The 23976-nt window shown below is 36.8% G+C and overlaps 4 protein-coding genes across 6 annotated transcripts; 1 reads left to right on the top strand and 3 right to left on the bottom strand.

The window, feature by feature from the left end:
- Positions 1–1153: 1153 nt before the first annotated feature.
- LOC116166947 (succinate dehydrogenase assembly factor 2, mitochondrial-like) lies at positions 1154–1867 on the bottom strand. Its single transcript, XM_031482171.1, has 3 exons — positions 1709–1867; positions 1414–1661; positions 1154–1359 (listed from the first exon to the last, which is right to left on the bottom strand). The coding sequence occupies exons 1-3, from the start codon at positions 1730–1732 to the stop codon at positions 1203–1205; spliced, it is 429 nt and encodes a 142-aa protein (XP_031338031.1). The 5' UTR covers positions 1733–1867; the 3' UTR covers positions 1154–1202.
- A 4628-nt stretch (positions 1868–6495) lies between these two features.
- On the top strand, positions 6496–13902 carry LOC116166946 (branched-chain-amino-acid aminotransferase, cytosolic). 2 transcript variants are annotated; one of them, XM_031482170.1, is made up of 7 exons: positions 6496–6533; positions 11944–12067; positions 12282–12491; positions 12544–12774; positions 12841–13144; positions 13280–13434; positions 13486–13902. In XM_031482170.1, the coding sequence occupies exons 1-7, from the start codon at positions 6511–6513 to the stop codon at positions 13672–13674; spliced, it is 1236 nt and encodes a 411-aa protein (XP_031338030.1). In that variant the 5' UTR covers positions 6496–6510; the 3' UTR covers positions 13675–13902. The 2 variants fall into 2 exon arrangements, with proteins under 2 accessions (XP_031338030.1, XP_031338029.1); XM_031482169.1 differs by lacking the exon at positions 6496–6533 and adding an exon at positions 11334–11507 and having other exon boundaries at positions 11933–12067.
- A 1956-nt stretch (positions 13903–15858) lies between these two features.
- Positions 15859–17184, bottom strand: LOC116166845 (protein spindle-F). Of its 2 annotated transcripts, XM_031482020.1 has the most exons (3): positions 17107–17184; positions 16281–17055; positions 15859–16231 (listed from the first exon to the last, which is right to left on the bottom strand). In XM_031482020.1, the coding sequence occupies exons 2-3, from the start codon at positions 17005–17007 to the stop codon at positions 15981–15983; spliced, it is 978 nt and encodes a 325-aa protein (XP_031337880.1). In that variant the 5' UTR covers positions 17008–17055; positions 17107–17184; the 3' UTR covers positions 15859–15980. The 2 variants fall into 2 exon arrangements, with proteins under 2 accessions (XP_031337880.1, XP_031337879.1); XM_031482019.1 differs by having other exon boundaries at positions 16281–17179.
- Positions 17185–17824: 640 nt separating this feature from the next.
- On the bottom strand, positions 17825–23755 carry LOC116166897 (DNA replication licensing factor Mcm3). Its single transcript, XM_031482091.1, has 8 exons — positions 23618–23755; positions 23249–23570; positions 23069–23199; positions 22781–23019; positions 21294–21894; positions 21100–21248; positions 18201–18860; positions 17825–18148 (listed from the first exon to the last, which is right to left on the bottom strand). Exons 1-8 carry the CDS (start codon positions 23687–23689, stop codon positions 17950–17952), a joined length of 2373 nt encoding a protein of 790 aa, XP_031337951.1. The 5' UTR covers positions 23690–23755; the 3' UTR covers positions 17825–17949.
- Positions 23756–23976: the final 221 nt, after the last annotated feature.

Raw genomic sequence — 23976 nt, forward strand, 5'->3', positions numbered from 1 at the left:
AAGGGATCTAATAAACACGATTTGCATTCACAGTTCCAAAGGTCGATTATTGACGCAGGTTGGCTCATTGCCCAGATGGACTCAATATGCTATGCAAAAAAATATTTTTATACGAACTGTTTGCAAAAATGATAAACTTTTTCATTATTTCTCCTTGTATTTGAATAACACATTCGAGTTAATCCTTAACAGCTCTAGGAAACCTGTAAAAATAAAGGCTCTACAGCTTTGAAAAGCGCCTGGGAAGTTCTTGAAAGCATCCAGAAAGTTTTGAAACTTTGTGAAAGCACCAGGATGCTATTGAATAGGGCAAAAGTTATACCTACTTTTCCAAAATCAATAACTCTTATCTTCAAAAGCGCTAAGCCTTTTCAAACACCCGTTTTTTTAGAGCATTTGGGGTGCTTTCTAGAATTGACTACACATTCTAGCTTTGCAAATGGTGTAGAAATTACTGGGAAAGATTTAATGAGCCTGGAATGTGGGTATGACATCTTCAAAAGGGCTAGCGGTCGCTGCAAGGCCAAAAACACTTTCCACAACATTCGATCACTTGAGAAACCTTTACGGCTCGCTAGTGTAATTGTCCACAAAATTTTCTTTGTGCTTATACTAAACAGCAAGTTCATACACCATGGGTTTGGGGGAGTTTTATTGTTTCTTGGTGTGTACCTTGCCAAAAGACCAATAGGTAGATTAAAATTCTAAAGTAATAAAGATTTCAGGTACTCGAAGTAAATTTATTAGTCGATATTCTATCATGTGTACCTGAAATCGTTATTACTTTATCATTCAACTCAAGATGGAACACTTTATAGACAAATTAAAATTCTAATTGTTTATATTCATTATGGGAAAATTTGCCTCCCAGCCCCCAACTGTTTCAGTGGTTCCAGAGGTATAGTCACCCCCACCGATTTCTTTATAAACAAAAAAGGGGTGGAGTAAACTGTTGCTGAGATAATGTGAAAACCTCAAAAATGTATTATCTTTGTCAATTAAAATAACTCCTAACAATTGTAACATACGGTTGTTGCTGTATCATCAAATTATGCAGTAATAATTTACAATTTTGACTAGTAACATCCTCTATTGTACCGACTGTTTTACTTCTTTGCAACAATTACTACTACCTACTTTAAAAATTTGTACAATTAAAACAAAGTTTTTATTTAACAAATCTATACAACAATAAATAAATATTATAAATCAGGTTGCATAATACGAGACTGTTTATCGGGATTCTTAACATATTCCTTTAGCATGTCCATAACTTCACTCTCAAACTCCTTCGGGGTTTCCTTTATGCCAGTTGCCCAATAGTACAAATCCCAGTCGTTGGAAGGTGCATTTATCAATCTGTTACGATACTTATAATTAGACATACGACTCCGAATACACAGACCCACCTACTTATCATATAAATCCAACTGTGATTTGTTCATTATCGGTAAGTGTTTTGCCGCGAAATTGCTCAATATTAAACAATTTTCCAACATTCCTCTTTTACGCGACTGATAAACTAATCTCGATTTTAACGTGTTAATATCCTCGTTGGATTTCCTATGAAATAGGGGGAGAGTTAGGTTTTCCTCGGGTGGATCTATAGCTACATCGGATTGTTTATATGATGCCCAACGATGACACAGCAACCTCGGTAACTAAAATATTTTAGGTATTATGTGGAAGAAGATATTTTAATACTCACCGTTACGGAGCTTCGTAAAAACATACCCTTCTATAACAATAAAATAGTAGAATGTTTATTTATTTGGAATTTTTGTTAGGTTAGGGTAGCAGAGAGCTGTCAAACTATAAATCTAATGGCTGTGTTCAGGAATGTTGACCTTGTACAGGGTGGCGCATTTAAATCTATCCCCCAGGTTCCTACAGTCCATTCAATAGTCGTCAACAACTTTTACGTTACCACATGCAACGCTGAAGAACCGTTCACATTTCTCGATCAACGTGATGTCCATATCAACCCCTGAAATTAAAGCACAACGTGGAATTTCTGTTTACTGTGGATCTACATCGTATTAAACCACTTCTCCGGAATGTTTTACTGTACAAGAACATAGACATCCAAAACCTTCACAACGGTGAAGGCACTAAAAAACTATTTCCATCAAAGACGACAGACATATTACCTTTACACCTGCAAGGTGCCTGTTTAACCGACCGAGAGCATAGTTTCCGAACCAAACGAGACTAATCTGACACAGAGAGAAGGGTTGAGACTGGGAGATGAGAATTTTTCCTACCAACTGGAAGTCGGGTTACTCGTCAATGCACTAGACCATTATTGGTAGGAGATAGGCTGAACTGTAAGTGGATATTGGAAACGCATTTCACAACAATTCGTCGATTTATTTCTCTTATTTAGATTTGGGGTAAATTCCGTTATCGCCAAGTACAATTTAAGTTTTGAGGCGTATTTCTCTTTTTCATATTTTTATTGTACCGCTACCTCTATAAATTTTGATTTTTATATTGAGTGCTATTATATATGTGTGTTTGTTAAAGGGCTTAAACACAGGAAATATTAGTTTGGTGTAAATGTAATATAAAGCAACGTAATTTAGATAATTTTTATTTTTTTACTGAGCTTTTTTCTGGTTATCTCTAGTTGGTCGGTTTTGGGAGGCTTTATGAGTATTAAAACATTAAATATAATATTTTTGTTTGTGTTACAATATCGAGGTTAATTTGTTTTAATAATTACCATTTTGCAGCCCCCCGATTTACCTTTATCTCGTTACGGCGGCTTCTGTTAGTAGGCCACCCTAGCTTGCCTGATAGGTCACTGCTTTAACAACTTGAGACCAAGGGAGCTACAAGCCGCCGACACAGTACTTACATACCATGCTTGTACCCAGAGCATCTTTTTACCGTGCAAGCAGACCCCCTCAAAAGGAAGGTGGTACTATCCGTACCAATCAGTGGACTCCTGTATATAGTGCATATGACTTTCTTGGTTGAGAAAGGGCTGTAACTTTTGATCTAGTAGCCCGATTTGGGAACTGTTTGAAATTATGGATTCTACAGGCCACATTCTATAAAAAAATATTTGTTACCGGTCGATCTGAGACAATTTTTTGTTCGAACCAAAAAAAAGGCAGTGTATAACCTTCCTTTTTTACCAAAAATCGACTGCACCAAAATTTCTCGGGAAAAAACTTTTTCTTATTAATTTTGGTGCGTAGAATCCAAAACGATTTCGTACTTTTTCGATTAGACGTCTCAATCAAAAGTTATGGGTAAAAAACCCATTCAAAAAATTCAAAGAGCTGTAACTTTTGATCTAGTAGCCCGATCTTGGAACTGTTTGAAATTATGGATTCTACAGGCCACATTCTATAAGAAAATATTTTTTTCCGGTCGATCTGAGACAATTTTTTGTTTGAGCCAAAAAAAAGGCAGTGTTATTATAACCTTACTTTTTTCCCAAAAATCGACTGCACCAAAATTTCTCGGGAAAAACTTTTTCTTATTAATTTTGGTGCGTAGAACCCAAAATGATTCGTACTTTTTCGATTAGACGTCTCAATCAAAAGTTATGGGCAAAAAACCAATTTCGACAAAAAATTCAAAGGGCTATAACTTTTGATCTAGTAGCCCGATCTGGGAACTGTTTGAAATTATGGATTCTAAACTGTGGATTTTTTTCAAAAAACAAAAGCATATCTTGAATATGAGCTGTTAAACTCTTTCTTCATTTAACCGAATCTCTGTCTTATGGTTCCCGAGATCCCAATGCTTAAAATGACAAAAACTCACCCTGTATAAACGTGTGTCACGATAAATTGAATCAAATGACTATTGTTGGTGCATTTTGTGCCATTTTTGAGGAATGGTGCATTTTTTGCTCATTTTTATGGTGTTTCCAGCATTTTTTGGGGTGTTTAAGTGTTTGGCTTTGAATTTTTTGCATTTTTGAGGAATAGCGCTGTTTTACGGTATTTTCCTTCGCGAGCTTATAAACGATTGTTAAAGCAAAGAATTATTAGTTAGGTACTCTTTGGTTAAAGTTTTATAAACGAGTTTATAATTTTTTGCGGTGTCTGTCCGTCTGTTAGCATCACGATATCTCAAAAACGAATGGACCGAAATCGCCCTTGGAATGTTTCATCCTTAAAGGCTCGTTCCCGGAAACGTTTCTCACTGGAGATATTCGCTATAGAAAAATTCTCATCCTGAAAGTGTAGCCTCGCAAAAATCACTATTGTATTTGATCTTCGAAGATTTGTTCCCGGGAAATTTCTTCTGGGAAAATTCCCTATGGAAAAATTCGCTTCCGGAAAATGTAGGCTTGGGGATATGCGCACCGAAAAATTCTTTCCTGGAATAATTGTATAACAAATTTTTGTCCTGGAAATTTAGCCCCGAAAAAATCGCCCTTGGAATATTTGACATTAAAAACACGTCTCACCCTGGAAAAATTCGCTATGGAATTCTTGTCCTGAAAATTTAAACACGAAAAAATCGTACTTGGAAAACTTTTCCCTGAAATACTTGCGTGAAAAATTTGCCTCCAGAAAATTTAGTCTCGAAAAAAGCTCCGTTGGAATATTTGACCCACAAAGACTTGTCCTCCGAAAAAAACATACGAGACAAATTCGCTATGAAAAAATTGCCTCCGTGCAAGATTCAACCCGTAAATTCATACAGGGAATATTCGCCTCCAGGAATTTTCCTCTCGTAATATTTGCGTGAAATATTTTTCTTAAATTTTATTTTGCCGTTATTTATTAGTGGGCGGGGTTTCAGCCAAGGCTGCTCTACCAACCCAACCTACTATACATTTACAAATACCCATACCCGAACCCGGATTCGAACCAGGGACCCTTAGCACCACAGTTCAGCTTTAACTGAACTGCGCCACACGGACCGGCCCTCACCCCCAACAATTTTCGGGAGGGTTCTTCCCGGAAATCTTCTTTCCTAAAAAATTCGCCTACCGAATAAAGTCGTCCTTGGAATATTTGACTCCCAAAAAAAAATTTACCTACGGAAAATGTAGGCTCCGAAAATTGCCCTTGAAAGATTCGTCCAGAAAAGGAAATTCGTCTACAGAAAATGTTGAAAAAATCATCTGTCGAATATTTGGGTCCCCAAAAAATCGTCAAAGAAAAATTTGCCCTGGAATACTCGCTTCAAAAACTCGCCCAAGAAAGTTGCGTGGAAAACTTGTCTCCAGAAACGTACAAAAATCGCCCTTGAAATATTTGACCCACAAAAATTGTCCCCTCAAAATTCGTCTTGGGAATATTTGTCGGGGAAAAATTCATTTCCAGAAAATTCGCATACGGAAAATTTAGCCTCCAACAAAATAGGCCTTGAGATATTTGGCACTTAAAATCTCGTCTCCAAAAAATTCGCCCTGGGGAAATTCTCTATGGAAAAATTTCCGTCTTGAAAATTTAAGATTGATAAAATTGCTCTTGGAAAATGTTTCCCTGGTATACTTGTGTAAAAAATTTGTCCCCAGAAAAAATCCGCCGTTGAAATATTTTACTCCCAAACTCTAGTCCTGGTAAAAATTTGCCTTGGAAAAATTCTAAATGGAAACAACTTTGAATGTTTGGTGTATACCCCCCTGTGTTAATTTGAACTAACCTGAATTAATTAGAATTAACGTGAATTAATTAGAATTAACGAGAATTAATGTCAATTAACGTGATTCAATTTGAATGAACGTAAATTAATTTGAATTAACGTGAATAAATTTGAATTAACGTGAATTATTTTGAATTTGAATTTTTGGTGTACACCAAAAATGGTACTTGTTTCCCCCTAGTTTTTAAGTCATAATTGCATTTTTTATTTTGCATTTTCGCCGATTTTTAACGTCATTAAAATCTTAGCCCTAGGAATAATGCTCTTGCTATTATGGTCTTGGCTAAACGTTTTGAATGACTGCATAAACGCTATTTTAATATTCAACTCAGTTTGAGAAACATTGTTTCAGGGTAAAATTACAGATATTTAGGGAGAAATTCTACCCAGAAAACGATCTGGGAGCATAAAAATCTTTATAGGTAATTTATTTAAAGGCATCTTTCATCTGGAACACCAAGGAAATTTTAAAACTTTCGCACAGCCTTTTAGAACGAACCACCAAAAAAATACCTACACCTCCGAAGGTTCTTCATGACCTGCAAGTGCCAGGTGCAAAAGACAATAGTTTGTTACATAAATTTCTCTGATAAGATTTCCCGGATAGTTTCTATTACAGCCATAAAAGTGTTGTACTTAGCGTAGTAATTGGAGACAAAATTACATAACGCCGAAAAATTGCGCGCATGTTTTACGATAACGGTGTTACACACTAAGATAACTGTATGATATTTCATTATCGGCATCGCTTCATACTTAACTACCATAATTCGGAATCAAATGTCGGTGATTATGTAAGTGATAAGGTGTGATGTCCAAATCAAAGACATTTAGGTGGAGTTCATTACATTCATTGCACAATGTCAATATTTTGAAAACGGACCTTCGCTAATGTTAGATGCCACCTACGTCAGGTAAGTTCATATGATTATAACGAACTCCCGCGACTTCTTACCCTTAATTAATTCATTTTTCCTCCGGTCCCGTGGGAATTCCAGAGTAGAAATCTACGCTCTTCCGCAGTTTCGACTGTAAAACGTAAAAACCCGTTTTTTTCCCGTTCCCGTAGGAGAACTAGGTACCTAAGTTAACCATTTTTTGCCACACCTCTTTTTAGAACATTTTCCAGTTTTGCTTTTACAAAATTGATCCGCTGGGCGGTCTTAGAAAGCCTTTAATGACGCTATTTACATAGATTTTTGGAAGCCATTTACTGGGATTTAATGAGAAAATACTTTCGTCTCTAAAAAGGGTGAAGAAAATGCGATTTTCCTCTCTAGTGAGGAAAGTAAAAAACAATTGCTACGTTAATCTTAATAATGACATTTAAAATAATTGAAACATACTGGTATCTAGATTGCTAAGTGTCAAACTTCATTATTGCATACGATAATTTTTTTGGTTATAGTTTCAGAAAAAAATTATGTGTAAATCTCTCTAGTTGTACAAATAACTATTGCTCTTCTCTGCATGTTTGGAAATGAGCGTTGAGGTGTTCCACATAGGCACGCATAGTGAAGCTATAGCAAATAGCGAAGCTATGGCCAAAAAACCCAAAATTTGACATTTTCGAGGTTGTTTTTAGTTCATTCGAGTCTCGAGATCTCTTCTTTTATAGCACCATCATAAATTTATATTTTATTCCTAGTTCTTTTTTGTTTCTTGGGTCCTCTGTAGCTAGTAACTACTTAATTACTAATTATTAGTTTATTTCTTGTGTACTTTGTTATATTTGAGTTATACTTCATTTACTCACTTAAATGTAAATGTATGTAGGTACTGCTCAACTGTAATTGGGGTAAAACCAGTAGTTGAGCAAGCAAATGTCATCAATGAATCAATAAACAAATCGCACGTGCATCTGGCAACATTGTAGAACATCGGTGCTTTCATGGGAATAAAAAGGCGACTTTGGCGAATTGAATAATTGCATTGAAATACCACATAATAAAGTATTTTAAAGGCAAATATTGGTCTCAAATACATCAGGGATCTCGCACTCCCCTTAACAGCTCCCTGCGCATTTCGAGGGGGACGTGCCCCCAAGTTTGGAAAACACTGCCCTTATCGATATTTTCAGCACAGTATACAGACAGAACAATGGGTGCGAAAAAGTATGTTTTGTCGATCTTTATCTGCCTTTTGTCCTCGTACATAAGAAACAAACAGTTTAATATGTACATTACCTTCTCATACAATAATATAATTACGGGACAAATAACAAGTAATAAACAATTTTAGTGCAATGAGCGAAAATAAAACATTGAAATACAAAGTAGCCCAATTTACAATGTTAATGAACCGCCAGGGTGTATAATTGACCATAGTAACGTTGGTATATTTGTACTGTTAGCAACAGAGTTGTCGCCAAATCATCATAAATTTTGGGTCATTATAATTCACTAGTTTGATTTGAATTCAATACACCCACTTCGTTAGAAAATAGCATTTATATTAGAAATCATACGCTTTTTTTTTTAATCAACAGGTAGTTTTTAGCGCATTTCCACAAAAATAAAAAAAATGCGCTATTGTGGCCACTTTGTCCGTCCGTCCGTCCGTTCGCTCGTTTTGCGACGCTACTACTTCTTTATCTTAAGAGCTATTGTTCTACTTTTTTCGCTATTTGGTTCGTTATGGTGTCGAGGCTTGCACCAAGGAAGGAATTTTTTCTGCGTTTATTGCTAAAAAAGTTATTGTAAAAAAACCAACAAACCGTTTTTTACATGTTCCATAATTTTACACTTTTGCCGTTTATTAACCATCCTAGAGATCATTTATAATTTTATTTGTTACTCAGTTGTAAACGTTGATTAACAAGACAAAACGCAAACGGGTAAATGTCATGTTTAAACGCTACTGACTTGTAAAACTGACAGCAGACCTGTAAAAATTTTACAAGTTAGTAATCTAGTAATTTCATTGGCCAGAATTAATGCGAAGTCTCTGTTACATGGATAACATGATATTTTAGACATTTCTTCAAGATTAATTTAAGAACTAATTATTTACGTTAAATGAGTAACAAATAAAATATTGTACATTATACGCCAGGTAATAGTTTTTACTGGCTCTAGGAGATGACAAGCTCGCCTAACGGCTCGCTAGTCAACTTCTCCTATCGCCAGTAAAAACTCACTTACCTGCCTAATAATGTAAAATACTATTGTATTGTCTGTCGTCTGTCTGTTGGTCTGTCCGTCTGTTCCTGTGCCTGTCTGTCTCTCTATCTGTCCGTGTGAACGATAATTTTGTTTAGAAATGTCCGATCGCTTTTACATCTCCGTTAGTTATGAACTGAATTACATGAAATTCAATATGGGCATAGCCTTAGCCATATAATACGCAATGCCAAAAGTTGAGACGAATCGATTCAAAATTCACAGTGCCCTTTTCGCATCTCGACCATTTATAAACCGAATTGCAAACTTTTTTCTTATAAAAATATTTGAATGAAATTTGATACATAGGCACTTTGAATAAATGAAAATCAAACGCCAATTTCAAAATTTGGTTTTACGCATGCGCAGTGCCAACTTTTTTTTATTTTTGGAAGAATTTAAATGAAATTTGATACATAGGTGCTTAGAATAAAGGAAAATCTTACATTAGTTTCAAAATTTAGGTTTGCGGATGCGCAGTTCCAACTTTCTTATTTAGAAAAGCATTGAAATGAAATTCTTCTTATAAACTGAAATTGAAATAGCATGTCAAAAATGAATTGCTCATGTGCAACGCTATCTTTCATATTTGTGGTCGGATTTTTACGATTTTAACAGAAGTTGCATCTTACAAATGGGAAATAAATGCAAGTGGAAATGCGCTTTATGTAAATCGTTTACGATTACTTTTTAACTTGTCAGCTGCATTTCCCTCAACTATTTAATATTGAACTAAATCCTGAGCCGCATCGCTGTAAAACCATAATAAATAAATAAAACTGAAAAAGTTTGTAATGAAAATTGTTCATTGAAAACCCCCCCTATAAAATTGGTCTAATGTCATTTTTTGTAAAATTACCAGAAAAAAAGTTACAACTAATTGAAAATTGTTTACCAAATGTTTATCAATTTTCGTTTATCGCTTTGTTATTTTGGTTCTACGGCTAAAAATTACTAGACCAAAGTTGTACAGAATTTTATTCTATTAAAAACTGATTGAATAAATTTTTTGTGAGATCAATAGTTTATGTCAGATAAACCCTAAAAACCGTTTGTACCCCTTTTTTCAAGATGACGGCTTTGTAGCTCAGTGGTAGAGCGTTAGGCTACAAATCCGGAGGTTGAGGTAGGCAGTGGCGGCGCGAGCGCAGCTACTCGAATAGGCGCCTACTGAGATTCTGGGATGAGAACTTTGCTTGTTGCCTCCCCAAATAATTGTTGGCCCTTACCCCCAAAAAACTCGTCTCGTAATGTAAAATTGCTATACAAATAATTTTTTGTTTTTTTAATCATTTTTCTAATATTTATGCAATTGTACCTGTCCTTTTAAGCGCCTTTTCTGGCGCCTTTTTTGCGCACATGGTTGGCAAAAGCCAACTTGCCACCAACTCGCGCCGCCACTGGAGGTAGGAATTTTTCATCTGTGGGAGAGATGAGAATTTCCCTAGATCAGTTTCGAACATTCTGCCGGCTACTCCGAATTAGGTTTTCCTGCAGTTTTTCTAATTCCTAAGGAGTAGTATACCGGGTGAATATTTTAAAACCGAACACATAGGCAATTAACATGGGAAAACGTTTTTTTGCAGATCGTTGCTCTCCATACACCTGAAAATGAACTAATTCGTATATCATTAGATGAGAAAAAAAATCTTCTTTCGATTGGTGTCATTACAAACCCGCTAAGTTAACATGGGGAGCAACAGTCAAAAAACCTTTTTGCCATGTTAATTCCCTATGTTCGGTTTCTTCAACCGAAGTCATTTTATTTACAAAAACGGTGATTTTTATTATACGCGAACGTCAAGTGACATTTCCATGGCAATCATGGAATGACAAATAATCAGCACACATAATTAGAAATATATTCGAGTATAACGATAGTTATAAATTGAATGGTATAACGTCAATATGATTTCATTTTATTTCCCTTATTTTTAAATTATATTGCAGGTATAAGAAAAAATACTATAAGAAACGCGTGTATAATTGTTCTTTAAAGCACTTGCAACGTTTAAAGGCACTCCGCTGCGCGTCGTGGCCTTGAACTCGTTACGTGTGCTTTCAAGACTTGATTATACACTTGTTTCTTAATATACTATTTTTATGGAATGAAAGCTTTGCTTTATAGAGAGAAAATTAAACTCTGATCCATGGATACAAAACGACCCATCATCATTGAAAGAGCAGTTGCAGTGCGGGAAAAGAAGTAATTTTAGTTCTACAGGTATATCGGAAATTTTTTAAATAATATGACAGTATGCGCTAATAATTCATTATACCTAATACCCTTGAATCGCAAGTGAGGAAATAGCTACTCAGTTTGTGAAGTGGCAAAAATGACGCACCTGGCACATCCGACTTTAAGAAATTTCGCAAGAAGAAATCCGCTGATTTACGCCAGCAGAAAAGAAATAATATGCCCATCAAGTAATAGTAAATTCAAATGAGGCATTATCGCGCATAGTTGCGTCAGAATTAGTATCTTTATATTGCCCCACTATACCAGCGCGATAAACATTTCTGAAAATACGAATACAGTCTCTTAACTGATAAAAGTGATATATTAAAGTAATTCAGCTCGTAATTAAGACTTAGTTTATCGGGAGCGTCGTATTAAAGCGGTGGCGCTGTCAGGCTTATAGTGTTAAGATTGACGCGATCAATTGGTTATTACCTGCCTCTGATTAGTGCCACCTAACAGTGACGATGGCTATCAATACCGCACAGGTAAATTGACTTACACACTTTCTTTAAGTACAAAAACTCTTAGGTCGCAATTCAAAATGTATTTTGTTCTTCACCAATTGTAGTATAGTTTGTAGGTGCGCATATAAGAAATATGAGGCAAATATATGCAAATTATGGGGTTCATTTGCACACAACGATAACTTTTGTATGGCTTGTTACTTTTGATTCAATTGCGTTTTTTTCTCTTATCGCTTTTCCTACGATGAAAAATTTCGTAATTATCGGTCTAAAACTGGAATAATCTGGAAGAGATGATAAACTGTCAACTTTGAAAAAATGTACAAATTTCGAAACACTTCGCCGAGATAAACTGTTGCTACATAACAACAAAAATGTCTTCCACTTTAGAAATAAGTTCGCTAATTGTATTGACAGATTTAATTACAATTCCCACGTTCTTACAGTGTGCTTGTAGGTGGATTTTGAGTCGCCAACTTAAGTTCAAGCAGGCCGTTAGAAGCTGTCACCTACAAACCAAACAGGCTTTGGGCCCGGAGGAGTATAAGCAATACGAAGATGAAAGCGAATTCACATTTAAGGTGCGTCCTTAGTTTATTAATTTTGAGCGCAGTAGGTACCAAAATTCTCCATTCCACACAAGCCCCTCACCAGTGAGTTGTCAGAGATAAACTTATTTTGTATCTAAGAATATTTATAAACGTTTACTCAGTTGTTATCATTGAGGGCATCTGCAATTTGCACAATTACCGTTACGTATCCGTGCCATGTTTACCGTTGGACCAAAAATTTCAGTTCTCCGAGTTAACAACAACATTGGCCGAACCAAATCAGTTGCGTTCAAAACCAGACGTAAGCGAACTGAAGTTTGGGCAAGTTTTTACCGATCACATGCTGAAGATTTTCTACCACGAAGCTCTTGGTGGTTGGCAAAAGCCCGCGATAATTCCCTTCGAAAACATCTCCCTGCACCCGGCTGCTAAAGTTCTCCATTACGCCATCGAGGTAAATTAAATCAAACCTAATTCGCCGTCCCCAAAAACAACCGTGATTGCAGCTGTTCGAAGGCTTGAAGGCGTACAGGGGCGTAGATGGAAAAATACGAGTTTTCCGGCCCGACCTAAACATGAATCGCATGAACTTATCGGCGAAAGGTACCGGACTTCCCACATTCGATGGCATGGAGTTAATTAAGTGCATGAATCGATTGATACAAGTTGATCAAGAGTGGGTTCCTCATTCGGAAGCCTCGAGCCTGTACATAAGACCTACGCTCATTGGAATTGATGTAAGTTGGCCTAATCTAAGATAAATAGTGATAACTTACGAATTATCTTTTGTAATTGGGTTACAGGGAACTTTGGGAGTTGCAAAATCTAATTCGGCACTTCTCTACACGATTTTATGTCCGGTCGGTGCGTATTTCGATAAAGGTAACGAGTCTGTGTCTCTACTGGCCGATCCTACCTACACGCGAGCTTGGCCAGGGGGTTGCGGTGACCGAAAGATGGGTTCCAATTACGGTCCTACAATTAGAGTACAAAGTAAAGCGGTCAGAAAGGGCTGTCAACAAGTGTTATGGTTGTACGGAGAAGATCACCAGATTACCGAAGTTGGCACCATGAATATATTTATGCTTTACGTCAATGAACAAGGAGGTGTGTACAACACTCATTATCTTTTTCCCACATCTACGTCAGTTATTAAAAAAACATAGGTACAAATATTTACGAATGCGTTGTTTTGATAAGAAAAGATTCTATGACGCAGTATAAGATAACGATATCTTTCAGAAAAAGTACTGGCAACTCCACCTCTTAACGGGTTAATATTACCAGGCGTTACTCGGCAATCGATTATTGAACTGGCACAGGAACTCGGAAATATGCAAATTCAGCAACGAACTATCACCATGAACGAAGTGGTTAGGCTCCAACAAGAAAACAGGGTAAGTGCCCAAGAAGTGTTCAACGAACTTCTTTAACAAATTCCTCCTCAGTTACTAGAGCTCTTCGGTTCGGGGACGGCGTGCGTAGTCAGTCCGATTTCGTCGATAGACTATTTAGGATCCTCAATACAGATACCCACAACGCAACACTCGAAACCCCTATATGAAACTCTACGAAACAGACTAAGCGCAATTCAATATGGACATTTTGAACATCCTTGGGCCATACCCATTGAGTAAGCGGACCGAATGAGTATTTTTGGAAATTAAGTTCAACGGCATTTTTGCTAGTGATAGACGAAGGCCACTAAGTACCTACACAATTGTGAATTATTTATTAAGTACTATAAGACATTAATATTCCTTATACTTAACATCGAATTTACCTTAATTTTATGTAAATTGCATACCTAGCGGGGTATAATAAGGTTCACGAATACGCGTTAATAAAAAAGCGCCTATTTCAAATGGTTCATTAATTCCTATAGAATTTCCACACGCAAAATTTAGCGAGGTCCAACAGCTACAATACACTCGATAAGAAAGTAGAAATACAGTTTTCAGTGTAGCAAGAACGTCTGAAACTGGTAATATGGACGTGTACTGGTCGTACATCATTAATTCCATCAGTGACTGTACATTCTAAGTTGTTAATAAAAAACAGCACACCTGAATGGGCGAGATGTTAGTTGATGTCCCATGGAAATGTAGCTAAAGATGGAATTCTCAGTTTGGGAGCGACCTTACATCATTGCCGTTATGTATAACACAAAACATCGGACTGAATTTGTACATAGCCAAGTATATAAGTTTTGCTATTTTCCAGAAATCCGTCAGAAAAGACCCTTCCAGTTCTTATAGCATAGGGATATAAAACCAGTATACGAAAATACGCTAAGGGCCACATAAAAAAAATCGAAAAAGGGAGGACTGCACTATAACATCTTTGTATGCAGGGTTACAACCCCTTGAATTTTTTTTCGAAATTGGTTTCTAGTCTATAAATTTTTATTGAGAAGTCTCATTGAAAAAGTACGAATTGTTTGGATTCCAAAACGATTCGTACTTTTTCGATTAGACGTCTCAATCAAAAGTTAAGGGCAAAAAACACATTCAAAAAATTCAAAGGGCTGTAACTTTTGATCTAGTAGCCCGATCTTGGAACTGTTTGAAATTATGGATTCTAGTCTAGTTGAGATGTCGCCAACTTCATTTAAGATTTCTTTTGAATTTATGCGATTAATAGCAACGTCGCACTTATTATTCCTTAAATGGCAGTTCAATATGTACGGAGTCTTGCAAGATCTGTAGAGCAATTATAGTTTAAAGGCCCGGTTTTTGAATAGATAGATTAAATACAATAAGTACTAGTGCGCCATCTCCATGGCAATTGATACACTTTCTATCAATTATAGTTTTATAAGTGTAGTTGAGATGTCGCCACGTACGTTATTTCTTTTAAAATTTCATTTGAATTTATGCGGTTAATAGCAACGTCGCATTTATTATTCCTTAAATGGCAGTTCAAAATGTACGGAGTCTTGCAAGATCTGTAGAGCAATTGTACTTTATAGGCCCGGTAAAGGCAGTGTATAACCTTCCTTTTTTACCAAAAATCGACTGCACCAAAATTTCTCGGGATAAAACTTTTTCTTATTAATTTTGGTGCGTAGAATCCAAAACGATTCGTACTTTTTCGATTAGACGTCTCAATCAAAAGTTATGGGCAAAAAACCCATTCAAAAAATTCAAAGGGCTGTAACTTTTGATCTAGTAGCCCGATCTTTGAACTGTTTGAAATTATGGATTCTACAGGCCACATTGTATAAGAAAATATTTTTTTCCGGTCGATCTGAGACAATTTGTTGTTCAAGTCAAAAAAAAATGCAGTCTATAACCTTCCTTTTTTCCCAAAAATCGACTGCACCAATATTTCTAGGGAAAAAACTTTTTCTTATTAATTTTGGTGCGTAGAATCCAAAACGATTCGTACTTTTTCGATTAGACTTCTCAATCAAAAGTTATGGGCAAAAAACCCATTTAAAAAATTCAAAGAGCTGTAACTTTTGATCTAGTAGCCCGATCTTGGAACTGTTTGAAATTATGGATTCTACAGGCCACATTCTATAAGAAAATATTTTTTTCCGGTTGATTTGAGACAATTTTTTGTTCGAGCCAAAAAAAAAGGCAGTTATAACCTTCCTTTTTTACCAAAAATCGACTGCACCAAAATTTCTTGGGAAAAAACATTTTCTTATTAATTTTGGTCTGAGACTTTTGATTGAGAAGTCTAATCGAAAAAGTACGAATTGTTTTGGATTCTACGCCCCAAAATTAATAAATTTTGGTGTAGTCGATTTTTGGTAAAAAAGGAAGGTTTATACACTTGCTCATGTTAATATGACAAACAAGAAACTACAATCGTAATAACAAAAATATTTATTAAAATATAATCATAAATAGACTTGCATATGGAATAACCTGACACATTTGAGAAATTTGTCATATCACAAGGTTTTTGCGGATCATTATGAGTAAATTTCCACTCAAATTACATCAAATGTCTCTGTATCAGAAGTAAAATGGTTTTCGACATGATCTTGAAATTCTCTAAAAGTAACATTACCCTTAAATACTTTACTACACATCGGGCATATTTTTGTACAAGTGTCCATCTTGCTCGCTTCATTAGTGACTGCAGAAGCAGCCACTTCGTCCACCAATTCCTGTGCATTTGTTTGTACAAACGTTGACACCTTATCGATTGGAGGTTTAACCGAAGTAGACTGGTAATAAACTAAAAAAGGCGTATAAACTTTACAATGCAGTTGTAACTTAGCCAGTACCTGACAATGAATTTAAATCGTTTAGATTCTTCTGCAGTTTCCCTTTCTCTTGTGTTAAAACGTGCTTAATATTCTTCAAATTCATTAAATATTGATCGAATTCATCTAAAATGGTATTGTCTACTTCCTCAGCGGAATAAGCAAATGCGAATGTGTTTATAAATTCATTATTTTGTAATTCGGTCATTTGCGAACACTGCAACTCTAACTCACTTTTTTCCTTCGCAATGTTACACATTAACTTTAGCGATATGTCTTCCAGTTCTAAACTAATTCGATTATTTTCGTCCGTCACATTCCTCGGTACAACTTTCACATGTGGCTCCTCTTGAGTGAACGTCTTTGAACGTACTAAAGTTGATTGGGAATTAGACAACGTAACGTTCGACAGAGTGTCACTGATTTTATGCAGTTTGGAGCCTAAATTTTCATTGGCGCGCGTCAACCTTGATAGTCTATTCCACAACTGACGATTTTCGGCGGATACCATTAAGACGTTACTAGTTAGCTGCAAGTTATGCTCCGTTAATTGTGACACTTGTTGTCTTAATGAATCCACTTCGGAAAGGGACGAATCAGCTTGCTCCGATCTAATGCTAGCTTTGCATCTTAGGTTTAGGTTTTCCTCTTCGAGGACGGCAATTCTCTGTTGAAATTGATGACATCTTTCCCTTAAAGTTTGCAGGGCTATTTGTAAGGCGTATTGAGCACCACAAGATTCCTCCATTAGCTTTTTATTGTTAAAATATGCAATTGACAAAATGTGAATTTATATCTATACAAGAGGCAGATAAATACGTTAAAACTACGAATGAAATTAACTGACCTCCATTCTGCACAATTATTTAGCACTTCCAACACTTATAAACAATAACCAAAACAACGGTTCATTCAATAACATCTGGATGTATAAAAAAGAAACTGTATAAAAAGTGACTTTTTTAAATGTTAGGAAATATCATTTTAGTTCTACAGGGTGTTTCATATGAAACTGCCCATTTCCATAAAAAATTTAGTGCCATCATTGTATGTTTTAAAGTACGCCAACGGTTGTTTACTTTTGGACACCACGTATAGATGGCAAGGACCTTAACTACTCTTACAGTTTTCAATATATTTAGTTTGTTCTTTTTGAATTTGCCATCTTATAGCTCTGGAAACTGAGCCAAGAAAAATCTTGCCGATTAATGTGCACAATATCAACTTTCTTATTTATTCATATATTTTGTTAAAAATTTAATCACACATACTTCTAGAGAAGGCAAACGTATAAGCAGTCTCGATCCGATGGAAGCGACGAGATAAACGTAGTCAATGTCATGAGCAAAGGCAAACACATCGCACATAGTAAATTCAAATGCGCGCATGCGCAGACTGATGAAGATCTTTCTTTCTCTCTCTCTCTCTCTCTAAATTTTAACCAGAGACACTTCTAGTAAAAACAAACATATCAAATTAAATTGTGCATGCGCAAAGTCAACTTTCTTATTTATAGAGATATTTTTTTGAAATTTTATCCTCTATCCTCTACACTTCATTTGCCGTTTCACACTTCCTTTAGGGGCTATGTTATTATTAAATTAAAATAATATCATTAACTATACAAAAAAATTAATAAGAATACATTAAAAATTACATCAAAATTAGAATATTAAACACTGCAATATGTTTAAATTAAAAATACTGTGTCATCGGCCATCATAACTTGATTGTCATCGGACATTTTCTGTATTGCTGCTCGTACTTCTCCTTCTGCAAATGGTTCGGCACGCCCTTCGTTTAAGCCCTCTATCAAATTTGTTAGTGCAAGTGACTGACTCCTCCTAGTGCTGAATATTTGACACAAACTGGATTTAAATGTCGACAATCTTAAACAAAATGACAATAATAGCGAAAAGATCACTTCAATAAGAAAATTACCTTGTGTCAGAAATGGTTGTAGTCGTGGAAACGTCCATTGCTTCCACCGTTGCGTGAGTACCATTTGTAAGCCCACTCGCATCGGATGTTTGACTACTGATGACTTCATTGTCCACTCGAACTCGTTTCCTCCTCCTTTGCGAGCTGCTTTCATTGTCACTTACTTCATCACCATCAGACTCGACGGACCGCTTGTGACTTGGTTTCTCAGACACCACCTTGAAGTAAGCATATTGGACAAGCTCAATCGCGGCGCGCGCATCGCGCTCTTGAATTTCAAGCGACATTCGAGCTTTCGCGTGCGCCGTCGCTAAACGAATTAACGTCTCCAACGTTCGGGCGGTAACAGGTTGAGTTCTGGCGACGTTTGCGTCCATGGTATCTTCTGAACGTAACCGCGAATACGCCTCGGCGATAATTTCGGCGGACTCCTTCGTCAGTTTGGGTTTTATAATTTTGACAAAGTGTATATATTTGCGCATGAAGTCGACGCTGAGCGTTTGTAGCCAATGCGCTCTATCCCCATGTAGTAGAGGATCGTATTTTTCGAATATCGTTTGATCGGTGCTCTCCTTTTCTATGGTGTCCGGATTTTGGGTACTGTAGCAGTCTGCACCGGACCCCATTGGTAGGACTTCGCCATCTTGCTCCAATGGATTTCTATACCAAAATGTGTATGAATTAACCATGGGAATTTCATTCTATGTATTAAATACAAAAGGAACAATTCTTGTACAGGGTGGCCAACTAAGAATGCGAGGTACTGTATCTGAGAATCTATCCATTGTAGAGGCTTGCGGTAAAAAAATTTATTACTAAAACGGCCACGAGAAAAACCTGGAAAATATTTTTAAGTTTCTGAAATGACCGCTAGGGGGCGTAACTGCAATCTGGAATCTAAAAAAGTGATGTTTCTGTGAATTCCGCTACATTAACCTAACAAAAAATGTCCGGTCTTTGAAGTTGACGATAATCTGAACAATTTTTGTTGGACAATTTTTCCTGTATCTCTAAAAATGAAGTGGTGGGGGGTACTCAAAGGTTTCCGCAAAGAACACCCTGTATCTTCGAAACGGCTGAGCCGGTTTTAAGAAACTCGGGTTAGTTCAAAAGAGCTATTCTTCAGCTACAAATATTATACTATTTGAAGTTTTGTTAGTTTCACATATCACCGATTGAGGGCTTTTTTCGACATTCCGACAGAAGTTAATTTTCTCAAAAAAATTAAATGCATTGGTTCGATTTTTTTTTCATGAAAAAGTAGCTAAATGATGCCTAAACAAGTTCGCGAAGATATATATATATTTTTTTTATATCGTGATGGCCAGCATTTCGAGCATTTACGGCGGCATTAAAAGCTTCCTTTTTTAAATCGATCCACCTTAGGGCTACAAATTATTATATAATAAAAATAATTCCTGAAAAATTAGCTTAAAAAAATAAAATTTTGAGGGTATAAAATTTTCTTTGGTGTAAATTTTAGGTTAGGAACAAGATATCGAGATGCGGTTTTTGCGAGCTTGTTCAGGCATCATTTAGCTACTTTTTCATGAAAAAAAAAATCAAACCAACGCATTTAATTTTTTTGAAAAAATGAACCATTTCTGTCGGAATGCCGAAAAAAACCCCCAAGCGGCGATATGTGAAACTAACAAAACTTCAAATATTATAATATTTGTAGCCGAAGAATAACCCTTTTCAATTAACCCGAGTTTGTTAAAATCGGCTCAGTCGTTTCGAAGATACAGGGTGTTCTTTACGGAAACCTTTGAATACCCCCCACCACTTCATTTTTAGAGATACAGGAAAAATTGTCAAACGAAAAAGGTTCAGATTATCGTTGTCTTCAAAGACCGGACATTTTTTTGTTAGGTTAATATAGCGGAATTCACAGAAAAATCACTTTTTTAAATTCCAGATTGCAGTTACGCCCCCTAGCGGCCATTGCAGAAACTTAAAAATATTTTCCAGGTTTTTCTCGTGGTCGTTTTAGTAATAAATTTTTTTACCGCAAGCCTCTACGATGGACAGGTTCAGTTACAGTACCTCGCATTCTTATTTAGCCACCCTGTACAATGGTCTCTCGTTGAAAGCAAATTTTCAGGATAATGAACTTCGTATTTACCTCGACCACCATCCAAATTTGCATTAAATTCTCGAAAACGTAAACTGAGACGTCGTTTAGGGACATACTTTCCCCGACATGTTCATGCTTATCGCCAGGCATACTCTACCTCACTTTCCGTGTAAAGCGGTACAAATGTAAAATTTCCTATATTGAAATGAAACGGCAAAAAAATTTTTAAACTTGCCAAGCGATCTCCGTTACACCATAGTGCAACGATTCACAGTGCAATTTCCCTATGCACATGCCGTTCAAAACAACCCGTGTTACTGTACTTATACATCTTGCTGTGTGAAATGGTGTGCGGTCAACTACACCACCCACAGCTAGCTCAAAATAGAGAATTGAAACAAAATCCTAATGATAACTCAAAATCAATAATTTAGGACACTCAGTTTGAAATATTGGACAGCGTCCATATTTAAAACCGGTTGCAATTTTGATTTTTTACCATCCGCACGTTAATAAGGTATTGCAACGGCGTAAAAAATGACCCCCCTCCCACTTTTTTCAATGAAATACACGTTCCCGGAACCCGAATCACATAAACTGAAGCAATTGGGATCAAATTTGGTACACATATTCTTTGACATAAAAAGAAGATCTAAAAGCTTTTGGGGAGAATCGCGCATGCGCAGGTGTGGGGGGGGGGTGTTATCTGTGCTAGCCACAGCAAATTGTTTACATGCAAGTGGCAACTTAAATTTTTTTTAATTTAACAAAGTTTTCTCACAAATAACATTTAATATTGTTTGATAAAACAAAACAACTTACCGATAACGATGAACGCGTACAACATGCTCAGAAATTTGGCCATCAAGTTTTGGATCCACTGTGTCTAGCATAACAAACAACAGATCAAAACGAGACAGTAAAGAGTCTTGCAAATTAATATTTTCCATTGGAGTTTTGTATTGATCGTACTACAAAAGTCACTAAAATAACGCAAACATAAACAAAACACTCACCCGTCCATATACAGGATTGGCGGCGGCCAATACGGAACACCGCGCATTCAAACTGGCATGTATCCCAGCCTTGGCAATAGTAACACGACCCTGCTCCATTACTTCGTGTATAGCCGTACGATCGATGTCCGACATTTTATCGAATTCGTCAATACAAACGACACCTCTATCTGCCAAAACCATGGCGCCGGCCTCTAACCGCCTCTCGCCGGTGTCTTGATCGGTGGTAACTGCAGCGGTAAGTCCCACCCCGGTGGAACCGCGACCGGTAGTCGGAATGGCGCGCGGGGCCGTAGCGAGAACGTAACGTAACAACTGAGATTTGGCCACACTAGGATCGCCAATAAGTAGCACATTTATGTCGCCTCTTAATCGAGTTCCGTTCGGTAGGACCTTCTCTTCGCCGCCCAACAAAAGGCACAATATCGCCTTTTTAATGTATTCATGTCCCTGAATCGAAGGGGCTATGGAACGGGCCAAAACGGTGAACACGTCTTCCTCTTTAGTGCTCAAATTTTTACACAGTCTCACATCGTTACGCGAAATAGAAAGGCCCGCCTCCTTGCTCAACTGGGAAATATTGGAGGCGATTATAACGGCTCTAGAAACAGCGCATTAATCTCGGCCTTTGCAATAAATACGTAGTATTGAGGGGCAATTCATCCTTGAAATGTCACATGGACTCGTACCGATTTGTAATAGTTTTGTACACCTTCCTTCTACCATTACCTAGGTGAAATTATTCAAATTGACCAACAAATTTGAGGATTAATTTAAAATTCTAATAAGGATTATTCAAATGAGTCATTGCCAACCGAGTCTCAAGGTCATTAGACTCGAGCCTACAATATGTTAAAAAAATGAGCGTGTACGTCTCTGTACGCCAATTTTTTCAAGTAATTAGCGTTTTTGATTATTTGAAGACGCATTGTCCTACATTATTGATTTCGAGTTATCATTAGGATTTTGTTTCAATTTTTGCTGTTTTGAGCTAGCTGGGCACAGGTGTTTTGTGGGTAGTGTAGTTGAACGCACACCATTTCACACAGCACATTTATAAGTACATATGTAACACGGGTTGTTTCGAACAGCATGTGCATCAGGAAATTGCACTATGGTGTAACGGGATCGCTTTGCAAGTTTAAAAATTTTTGGTCATGACCATAACTAACAAAGATTCTAAATAATACTGTCTCCTTTTCTGACATTTCAAAGCAAGAAGCAGCTGCAGATGGCATTTAAAAACCATGTTACTTTGTGGTGGCTTCCAAGGCATTTGGATATATGACTTTAATGCAGCACTTCTGAGCTAAGCCTCACTGATTTAAAGCTACTACAGCAACTAGTGAGGGAAGTTACATCAATAACAATAATTACTCATATTATTAATTTTGGAATGCGATTTACCTGAAATCTCATTATTTCAAACCTTGAGATCAGATGTACATTTTCTGTGTCACGTGAATTACCCCTCGCATAAAACCTACCGGAAAGTTCCACTTGTAAAGCTGCCCTGCTTATTGGGCAAGCATCTATAACTGCCTACAGCCAGTATTCGATCACCCGGTTTACAACAGTCCACCAAGTCATTATCGCAAATAATGTCTACAGATCTCGGTAACTGCCCCGCAGGCGCTTTTTCAGGCATCTCCTGTATAGAAATGGATTGATGATCTTTATACGACGACAAACCAAATTCTGTTTCGAGAAGGTTTCCATCTTCGTCCTAACCGAATAATTTTTGGTTGGTTGGTAACAATGTTTTCAAGACAAACCTGGGTCGGGTACACTGAACTCGTGGGAAATGCCTCTAACGAAGTTAAATCTGCATATTTCCGATCTGTAACTTTCTTGGTGGAGCTGCAGAAGTGGACACTTCGAACCACCTTTGGATTGATCAGCGAGCCTATGATCGAAACAGTTCAAAAATCCACATACAGACGTTGCAAACTTACACTTTGTTACGATGCCTTCAATGCACACCAAATTCCCCAAAAAGCGTGCATGCAGCGATCTTGGAGTAACATGTTTGTTACCGAAACTACCTTCAAAACCTACAAAAAAATCTCCGCTGTCCTTCTCGTACTCGGTAAAGACGTTGCTGATGTACTCTTTGAGGGCACGTTGAAAGGCGATCTGTTCCTCGATCGAGTTTGTAAGTAAACTCTTGGCACGTTCCGGATTCCTTTTTCTTAAATCGTTTAAATTAACGATCAATCTGCGACCATTATCCGCTATTAGATTTTTAACCATTTGGGTGTACTTATTTTGATCGGCCTGCAAGTTCTTTGTTAATAAGGGGGTAAACTCCGAAAGTAACTTGCCTCATCGCTCAAGAAATCCAGATATTCCCTCTGTATGTCTCGTAGACGTTGATCGAATTCCGCTACTTCCATTTTACAAATTATTATTTCATGTATTTCTAAATAGAAACTGGAAAAAATAAGGTTATGTTTAGATTTTTGGCGGTAATCGGTAGCGTCTATTACCAACCATATATTCTAAATACATATGTTACCAACCTATGGTACTAAACAGTTACAGGGTGAAACACAAATACGCGTCGAATTTTTTCGAGAATATTTGAAACTAACAGTTATTTTACATAATATACATAGTAACAATCGGTAACATAAAATAGGAATGACTTCACAAAGCACAAAGCTGTCCAAAATATCTCTCG

Source organism: Photinus pyralis, unplaced genomic scaffold, assembly GCF_008802855.1.
Source record: "Photinus pyralis isolate 1611_PpyrPB1 unplaced genomic scaffold, Ppyr1.3 Ppyr1.4_LG3b, whole genome shotgun sequence".
Taxonomy (NCBI): domain Eukaryota; kingdom Metazoa; phylum Arthropoda; class Insecta; order Coleoptera; family Lampyridae; genus Photinus; species Photinus pyralis.